The 9,627-nt window shown below is 35.6% G+C and overlaps 1 protein-coding gene across 1 annotated transcript in view; it reads left to right on the top strand.

Moving 5' to 3' along the window:
- Positions 1–6,032, top strand: part of STRN (striatin) — a 67,742-nt gene extending 61,710 nt beyond the window's left edge. The window contains exons 17-19 of the mRNA XM_067293286.1: positions 927–1,034; positions 2,388–2,474; positions 2,562–6,032. Coding sequence (XP_067149387.1) covers positions 927–1,034; positions 2,388–2,474; positions 2,562–2,731 — 365 coding nt within the window. The 3' untranslated portion in view covers positions 2,732–6,032. The remainder of the gene's footprint in view (positions 1–926; positions 1,035–2,387; positions 2,475–2,561) is intronic.
- The last annotated feature ends 3,595 nt before the right edge of the window (positions 6,033–9,627 follow it).

Below are 9,627 nucleotides of genomic sequence, written 5' to 3' on the forward strand. Positions count from 1 at the left end.
AGATTTTTAGACGAAGATGTAAAATTGAATTTTTCACCATCTGGGTAGCAAGTGATCCTCTAGTGGTATTTTATTTCATTTGGCAAGATTTTGATTAGTCGATGCTGAGTGTCCTTTGGCCGCAGTTTGACTAAATACAGTTAGCTTGTTTCATGTGGGAGGTGACTGTATTTTGATCTGTGAAGTGGCTATTTGTGTTTTCTCTGCTAATCTGTCCCTCTTAAGAGCACTCTTGCACTAGTCTGTGCATCAGAGCAATGCCTAGATTTCTAATCAAAACATGAACTACCAAAAATTCTTCTTTCCTATAATTTCCTAATTCCTGCTGTGAGTAGTGGTAGTTTAAGGGGAGGATAGAGCATGTATAGTCTTGATATTTCAAGATTCCTGAAGGCTAGAAAAATGGTGCTACTGTGAATAGTCCAGAGTCCTTTTCTTCAAGAAGAATTTTAATTCCTGTGTATCAAGTGATTGTAGATTGTTGTTGTTGTTATGTGGTGGTTAAGGGGGTGAATCCTGTTTGCTTCCAAAACATGCTGACTGTAATGTTAATCTCCCTCAACTGCCTGTATATTAAGGAGAAAGTTTGGCTTGACAGAAAGAGGAATATGGAGGTGGGGAATGCAAAAAAAAATTTTCACTCATTTTTCACTTCCCATTCTTAAGTGACACATCTATCTAAAAGTGTGGACCTTATTTGTTTGTTTGTATTTACACTCATATGTATGGTTAATGTATGCCTGTGTGTGTGTAATTTGAAAAGTATTTTAGAGTAAAAAGTATATGAGGTGTTAGTTGAAAGAATTTCCGTTATATAAAGGTAAGAATTATATTACTAATAAGAATGATCACATTTATTTCGTAGTGCCAATCTTTCAAAGGACTTAGCAATTTACATGTGTTGATATGTGTGGTTTTTTTCTTAGCAGTCAGTTCTTCCCATCAGATAAACAGAGTCATCAGCCATCCAACTCTTCCGATTAGTATCACTGCTCATGAGGACAGACACATCAAATTCTATGACAACAATACAGGTAGGTGTCTTTCCAGCAGACCCTAGTCATAGCAGTTGTATAAAATAAAACAGAAACAGAATTTCGTTGTGATTAATATTCTTCACATAAATCCTGGGGGATGTTTAGAGGTGGATATCCTCTGATAGAGAAATAGCTTTTCACCAGTAGAGCCAAAAGATGGCCAGCCCATATAAAACTTTATTGGGGCAGTAATGAAGAACTTCCAACATTCTCTGTCCATTGTTTTTAAATGCCTTAAATATGGGGGTTATCAATATTTAACATAAAAGGAAATCTCTTTTTTAATTTTCTTGTGCTCATGGTCATGTTTCTTCTATTGTGCCTGTTATCTTCATCTGAGGGCAGGAAGCTTGAGCACTACTTTAGTGCTTCTAAGACCTCTGTCTGGATGGTCTGGAGGCAGAAGTTCCCTTGTGGGAATTGTTATTCTCAATTTGATCCAATGTTTTATCTTCACATCTCTTGCTTCTGCAGAAATATCTGGACAGCTTTTAATACTTTTTTTAATCTGTAGTGGGAGTCACAATGAGATGAGTAATTATAAATTACTTCATTTAAAGGAATTTTTGAATGGAATGGTAGTATTAATCTGGTCTTCTTTCTGGGAGTCATGAGGATGTTCAATTTGTGACGACTTTGCTTCCAGGTCACACTGTCTTTAAAGTTAAGTTAAGAACTTCCAATATTCTTGTTAATATTATGTGTCTACCCTGATTTGTGTTAAAACAGAAGAGGTCAAAGGACCCAATGAAAGCTGAGAAAAAAGCTGAAAATAGCTGGGGTTTTTTATGTAGTTCTGAAATAGTAGAGGAAACATTTAGCGTCTCCATTTTTTTTATACCTTCTTATTTTCTGCAACAAAAAAAGAGATTTGACCCTTGATTTCTTATTTTTAATATAAAATCATTACTGTAATAGTGAGAAGATATAATAGAACATTGATTCTCTCTGCGTTGATTAAATGTATCCCTTATTCCTACTTAGTTTATATTCATTGCTTACCAGTGTACTCAGCCCCTGTCCTCCTTCCCACTCAAGATATTGTTGCTGAACTTACTTAAGTCACTTAAGAGGCAGATATTTAAAGTGCACACTGATTGCAGCATCAGGGTGGTTTGGCACACACAATGTAAAGGGCTGACAAAGCTGGTAGTATTGGTACCGTTGCTCTCCTGAGACAGTAAACATTATAAGAATGACTTCTTGCATAAGTGTATTCAATTGTAAGACAAGATCTTGTATTTATAGTAATGTAGGCTGTGGTGGGGTTTAGGCAATGAATACAGATAATGAAGTCAATTGCAGAAAATAATGTAAATTTTTTTTTTTTCCCCTCCCCCCCCCCAAAAGGAAAACTGATCCATTCCATGGTAGCTCACTTAGATGCAGTTACAAGTTTAGCTGTTGATCCTAATGGCTTGTATTTGATGTCTGGCAGTAAGTACATTAGATTTCATATTTTCCTTTCTCATAACGGTGGCAAACATGAGAATTATAACGAAAACTGGTTTTTCCTTTCTTTAGGTCATGACTGTTCAATTCGCTTATGGAATCTTGAAAGCAAGACCTGCATCCAAGAATTTACTGCTCATCGCAAAAAATTTGATGAATCCATTCATGATGTGGCATTCCACCCATCCAAATGCTATATTGCCAGTGCAGGAGCAGATGCCCTGGCTAAAGTGTTTGTATGACAGAGTGCTTCCCTTTCAATTCTAGCTTGTATATATTTAACCAGCTACACAAAAGAGAAGAGGAGGGCAAGAGTCTCCTTACCCTGCCCTATAATTCAAAGAATGTTTGTAAGTGTTTAGTTTTTGCGGGGTGCTCTTTTCTAAATTAAGGTTTGTTCTGGTTTCTGTGAGCTCAGCTGGTGCTGAGAGCTTGGAAACTCTCAGTTTCAAATAGTTCAAAAACAAAAGAAACGCTTTTATTTCAGAGGGTGTGAGTTTTCGTCCAGGCAGGCCTTGGGTGAAACTTAAGTCTATGTATGCTCTGTTAATAAAATGGGATACTGGAAAGGAAGGGTCCAGTTGCTTCAGGGAGCGGGAAAAGAGGGAAATTTCCTGGGATGCTTCTCATGGGGGAATCTTAATGTGCTTAAAATTAAATCACCTGGAAAAAGTGTCAGTTCACATGCTCATTATTGTGCCATGTGAGAGGCACTTTATCATCCCTTTGGTATTAATAAGTAGATAATGTTCAGAGAGCAGTAGCTGATAGTTAATCTCAGCCACCTGGCTGCTAGCCTAAGATAAATGCGGTCAAAAGAAAGCAAATTACTAACAAAAATTAAAATGCAAAAAAGTTGTGTTACATCTTTTATGTTATACAGCAAATATTTAGTTTGCAAAAAAAATTATATAATTTTTTTAAAGACTGTATTAGCGTGTGGCTAGAAGCTGAGCCTTTAGTCTAGTCACAATTAACAACAGACTGAAGCAGTCTGTATATACTGTAGTAGCAGATTAACTTATTCAGATTTATAATACTGTTTATTCTTGGAGGTCTGGCACAAGAAATTATCACAAAATTTTCCAAAGAAACTCTCTTACAATTTAATTGTCAGATGTTCATCTCCTCTTTCTGTTCCTGCTAAAAAAAGGTGTCATTCAGGGCATTAAGTGTAACAGTGAAATACTTTAATTCGTTTGAAGATAAAAACTGTACCTGATACTCCGTATGAGTTGTGTTACTGTAATAGATGTCCATACAAAGTTCCACCAGTTGGAAAGATTCTGCTATTTCTAGAGGTATTTCCTAACTTTAACATTTGTGGAACTTTTTAGCATGTTGTGCCATTGATCAGGTTATGTGAAGAATGAGTGCTTTTTTTTTTTTTTTAATTACTCAACAGATGTGCTTTGTTTGTATATTCAGAGCTGCTCTGTTGATTTGAATGACAAATAACTTTTAAACCAATATTTTAGTCTTTTTATCCCTTCTTAAAGGAAAGCGCGTGAATTCTTTTCTATTATGCATCATCATCAGAGTTCTTAGTACTCTTCTCCAAGTCTATGGAAGTTGGTGTTTTCCTTTTAAGTGGAACGAAAAGCAGAATTTATGCTGGAAATTGTGTGGTGCTGATGTGAGTAGGAAAGAACCCAATGCAACTCTTTCAAATACCAGCCTGAGTTTAAGACTGGAAGTTGATAAATAAATCTTTAGTTTTAAACTGACACTTCCTAAAAAGGAATCATTGAAAGATACCGTCATAGGATTTGATCATGTTGTTTTAGTGTGACATTTCAGGATGGGACCATGTTTTAAGCTGAACTCAGAGTGTAGATTAGCTGTATTATTTAGAATAAAAGGTTGACCTGTGCTGTTTGAGCCTGCAACACATTATATTTACTGCTAAGATATCCTGGAATACCTTTTATTGCTCAGAATATTCAAATATGTCACTTCATGATACTGATATGCAATATATTTCCATAGATAAGATTAGAACATTTACCATTAAACAGATGACTACAATAGTAATTCAGATTATTTAGTTTTTATAATGCGTTTTGGTTATGATGAAAAAGGGGAAACTTGGCTGCAAAATGGAGCATTCAACTTTGTGAGAGTTCTGTGTACTTGACTCTTATTCTTTCAGTGTCATTATTTTATTTCTTTTTGAAAAGGAATTACAAAGGTTTATTTGAGAAATTCTAAAAGTTATGTATGTTATATATGTGTATATATATACTGTAAACATGTATTAAATGTGTCTAGTAAGGGAAGACTCCATGGGTGCATTTTAATGTTTTAGTAGTAAGAGTTCTCTTGAGTTTGTGTATACAAAGGGTAATGGTGTGAGTATGAAATGAATGTTGTGCTTTTGCTTACACAATACAATACGTAGTTACAATTGTTTAAATTGCTGTACATAAAACTAATAGGCCAGCATGCTTGTTTTTAAAGACGGTCATTCTGATTACAATTGGAATGTAAGAAGTGGCTGTTTAAATGTGAATTGAAAGACGAAAATCACTGAAACGTGATTCTTTAAAGCTGGCAATAGCTAGAGGATGAGGTGCCTTTAAAAAAAACAAATGTAGCCTTACAAAGAGGTTGTGGAGTATATATATTTTTGTGCTGGTCTTCATAATTGATGTCAATGTCTTTTTACTGTACTTGCTCACATACTTGTAGGACTGCAGGGTGTTGTGCATGAGCCTGTCAGATCTGAACATCATCATAGAAGTTAGGGATGAAAAAATTATTTAGGTTATCTAGTTCATCTGCTTGCTAAAGCAGGTTTGTAGACTTGTGCATTTTAATAGTGTCTTGGACAGTGAGTTTTTTATGTATGTTCGAAATGATTAGGCTTCCTTTGGCAGATTATTTCAATGATTATATCTCACTGACAGGAGAATTTACCTGTTTAGCGGTTCTTTTTTGTAATTTCATGTCAGTATTCCAAGTCATGTTCTTTTGTGCCATTTTAAATATTCCTCATAATCTTCGTAATTTGGAACCTGCAAGTGCACACTAGCTCTAGTTGTATATTAACGTTCCTTTCATCGGTCTTCAAGCTATCTTTATCCTGCTCCTTTTACACAACTTTTTTTTCTTGTTTTCGTCTTATTAGCTCATTTCTCTGTAGCTCGGTGCCTATGACACCATTCCACATAGATGACTTGTTGGACTTAGCCTGGAATTAACCTAATTTTTTTTTTTTTTTAAATCTGTAACATGATGCCTTTGCATAGGAAGTCCAAATTTTTGGTCTTATGGCTCATGTCACACAAACCCAAATCTTATTTGTCTGACAACTGTTTTAAATAACTACAAGCATTGCTGCTTCTCAAGTTTCTTCTTCTCTTTTCAGTATGTATTTATGTTTCTTCTCCAGCTGGATACTTAACTCTTGTTTCATGATTGATGCTATTTTTTGTAAGCTTTGAACTTCTGATCTCTGAGGGCACTAAATTATTTTTATTTTCCTCCCTTTTATGTGCAGTTCTTCCAAGTTTGATGTAACTGGTAATTTCATGAATGTGATTGATATATATATATATATATATATATATATATGTGTGTGTGTGTGTGGAAAAAAAAAAATATATATATATAAATATGTGAAAGATATAAATAAAACTGGACATAATGCTTATTCTTGCAATAAGCATTTTTGTGCAACTCGGTATAATGCATTTTGCCATTACTGGTTTTCCCATATCTAATTCACATGGTACATTTTGTAATGGCTAACTCAGAAATTTTTGTGTATGTTAGCCTGTGCTACTGATTTTGATTTTAGTGACTAACTGAAAAGGAGAAGTTGCAGTCCTTCCATATGCTGAAAATTGGTCCACTAGGTTTAAATATTCTCATTTTTATTTCTAAGTTACATCACTGTGGTATGTGGTTTCACATTTTTGATTCAGTTACCAAAACGCTCACACAAAATGATTTGAAATAACCTGGAAAAAGCTCCAGATATAATTATATTGTGGAAAATATTTCTTTCACTTTTATTATAGTGTCCTAGTCGATGCATTTATTTTTGTCCCTCAAAAGACAAAATTGTTTTGACGTACCAGGTAAAAGACTTTGTTTATTGCTTATAGGAAAATCACTGATTAATATTTTTGGATCTCATTCATCTTTATTTTGATAAAATGCTTTTTTAGCAAGGAGTCTGTACAACTGCATACCACCTACTGTTTTTTTTTTGCCATATGTTTTCAATTAATGTTGCATTAAATCAGCCCCTTACATAATGTGCTTGAGTAAGTGTGTGATGTTTAACGTACAGCTTTGTGATTAGGCCATACAGCGTCATTTTGCAGTTGTGAATTCAAAGTGAATAGAAATTTGTCCTTTTGAATAAATGTGTAAAAGATAAAGGACTTAATCACACTATCCTTTTCAGTACATACGTGTGATCTCAGGCGTGTCCCCTTTCCCCACCTCCATACTTACCCTTTAACAGCATAGTTTTGGGGAGCAGCAATTTCCATAAATTGATATGTCACTTGAGCAGTATTTGATTGGCAGAAGTATTAGTCCATAGCAAAGGAAGCAAAAAATTAAAAAGCAGGCATAACCATCAGTTCATAAAGGTTTTCGAATGTCTTTGGAGATGTGTACTGGGAAGTGTTTGCAGCCTGTGGTTTGGCAGGGTCTTTTCAGAACTGTCTTAGGGAGACTATTTGACACCTTTGTGAAATGTTTATTATGGATTATAAGTAGTAAATCCTATGTGGTCCAGTTTACAGCTTCCTAAAATCTATCTTATAATGGGTCAAATTTTGTAAGGTAGGTTGAGCGACAGAAGAAAACGCAGCTGGTGCGTTTGTTCCTGTGTCTGGACACCAAGAGGCTATAGCAGTGTTCTTGTTGGAGTCCTCTTGCTGAAGCTCCAGGCTTGTGATCTAGCATTAATAGTTTTTTCAGCATTGTATTAAATGAGATCCTGCTGAAAATTTTTTATTAGTAGTATTAGTTTTTATTTTGAAGATCTGTAGACAGTGGTGGTATCTGGGATTGTGTGCCCATCAGTGAGGCGAGCTGACAGATCATTCACTGAACTCCAGGGAGGATAAGTGAAGTGTCCAAAACCAGTGTTTGCCCCATGTGACTGAGGTGCTCTCGGTAGCGTTAGGCTGGGAAGCTGTGCAGAACTTAGCCTGGTGCTGTCACGGGGAGCGAAGGAAACCCTTTAAAAGGTCAAAGGAGCAAGTTGAGTGAGGCTTTCCCAGAATGACTCCTAAGTTTTATTCATTCATCCATTCGTTGCAGGCTGTATGTAGGACAAAACTTAGTACGTATTCAGGTTCTTTTGTGTCAAAGTAAAAGACGTAATTTGTTCAAATTTCAAAACTATACCACTTTAGAGGAGGAGATGGCAAGGTATTTCTAACAGGTCATTACTTAAATTCTAAGAACAGAACCTTTCTCTTAACTTAATCCTCTTGTTGAGAGCCCAACTGTGCTAAGATAGATATCTCAGATAGCTGTAATGGGACCACTCTTGCCCTTCTGGATAAACATTTACTTTTTTAAAAAATTACAGGATTAAGGCTCTGTCTTGTGATGTCTGTTGGGATTGAACCAAAGCCACAAAATTTGGAAAGCAGAAATGATGATTCAGCTTGTTTCTCAATTTTCTTTTTTTGTATCAGTCATTACCTTCATATTTAAAAATAATATATTACATGCATCGTGTCATTTTCATCACTCCTCATAAATGCCTCTTCTGTAAAAATACTGCCTCTTCGGATCAGTTGTGAAGGCACTTGTGAACTGTAGCTTGTAGCTTTCCAGTTCAGCAATAATACGATAAAGGAGTGCCCAAACCTTTTGCCTAAGTTGATCAAGGTTTCTGTGTCTTTTCTAATTTTATTTTTTCATACAAATGAGATGTGGATTGAACCAGTAGTTCCAGGTGATTTATGACTCACTTCAGTATGCATGTATTTCAGCTTTCTAACAGGGGAGCTGGAGCTCATTTATAAGATTCGTGGAAATAACTGTGAAAACATTATGCTGCTTATAATACAGCATTTAAAAACATTCTGAAATTTGCGGGTATTCAATGGAAATCATTTTGGCCTTCACTGTTAAAAATGAAATCTGAATATGATAAAACAGTCACATATGGTAGATTGGCTTGTATAAAATGTTGCAATCTTTGACGTGGTAATTTGAGTTTTCTTGGGCATCTGCTGTTGGTAAGCATTGCAGTGATGCTCAGTTTAGCTGTTCTTGTTGAGTGACAGAGAGGAGGCAAAGATTTTTCTGCAAAGTCTACTACCTTTCCCTATCTGACTAACGTTTCAGGAAACTCCCTTTTTCCATAAGGAGGTGAAGGCATTCTGTCTAAATCTGATACCTATGTAGCTGATGGGGTTACAATAAGTTAGCAGTCTCGATTATTTCCTCATCCATGGATTTAGGCTTATAGAAGAATAGTGTTAGCGACGCTAATGGCCTGTAAACTGCTAGTCAAAACCTCGGCAATGTTTTTTGAAACTATGAGAAACAAGTGGTAGACAGTGTTTAATTCATCCAGTTATATATGGGGTGCTTCAGGAGGAATAACCCACATTTTAAAAGATGATCTTATGTACCATAGAGCAAAGTAACAAACATTGACAGGGGAGGAACTAGAATGACTTTTGTGTAAATAGTCCTTGCTCAAATACTCCTGTTCAGCAGATGGGGCTAATCCTGTGAGGGAGAATTTTGGGAAATCAGTCCTTTTACATGATGTCTCTACCTGTGCTAACCTACTTGTTGTGCAGATTATCTGTCTTTTTTAATCTTACTTTATTTTATCACTTAAATCCTTCTATAGACTATAATTTCTTGGAATCTTAAAATCCCATCTGCAGTGGACTCTCAGGGCAAGGTAAATTAGTAAAGCACTATTGATATTCTTTTTGAGTTTTAGTGTTTTGAAAAGTAGTGGGATTTCACCAGCAGCCCTAAGCTTCCCACCACCACCACCAAAAGGCTCTTTTGCACCTCCTTATTCATAACACACTTTCACTGTACTGAGTTATCTCTTATCCCACCTGCTGACTTAATTTTACTGCTCTGTAGTCTGTTGTCAAAACTCGTGAAGTGCTGTATCAATTAAGATTATGTT

Source organism: Apteryx mantelli, chromosome 3, assembly GCF_036417845.1.
Source record: "Apteryx mantelli isolate bAptMan1 chromosome 3, bAptMan1.hap1, whole genome shotgun sequence".
NCBI lineage: Eukaryota > Metazoa > Chordata > Aves > Apterygiformes > Apterygidae > Apteryx > Apteryx mantelli.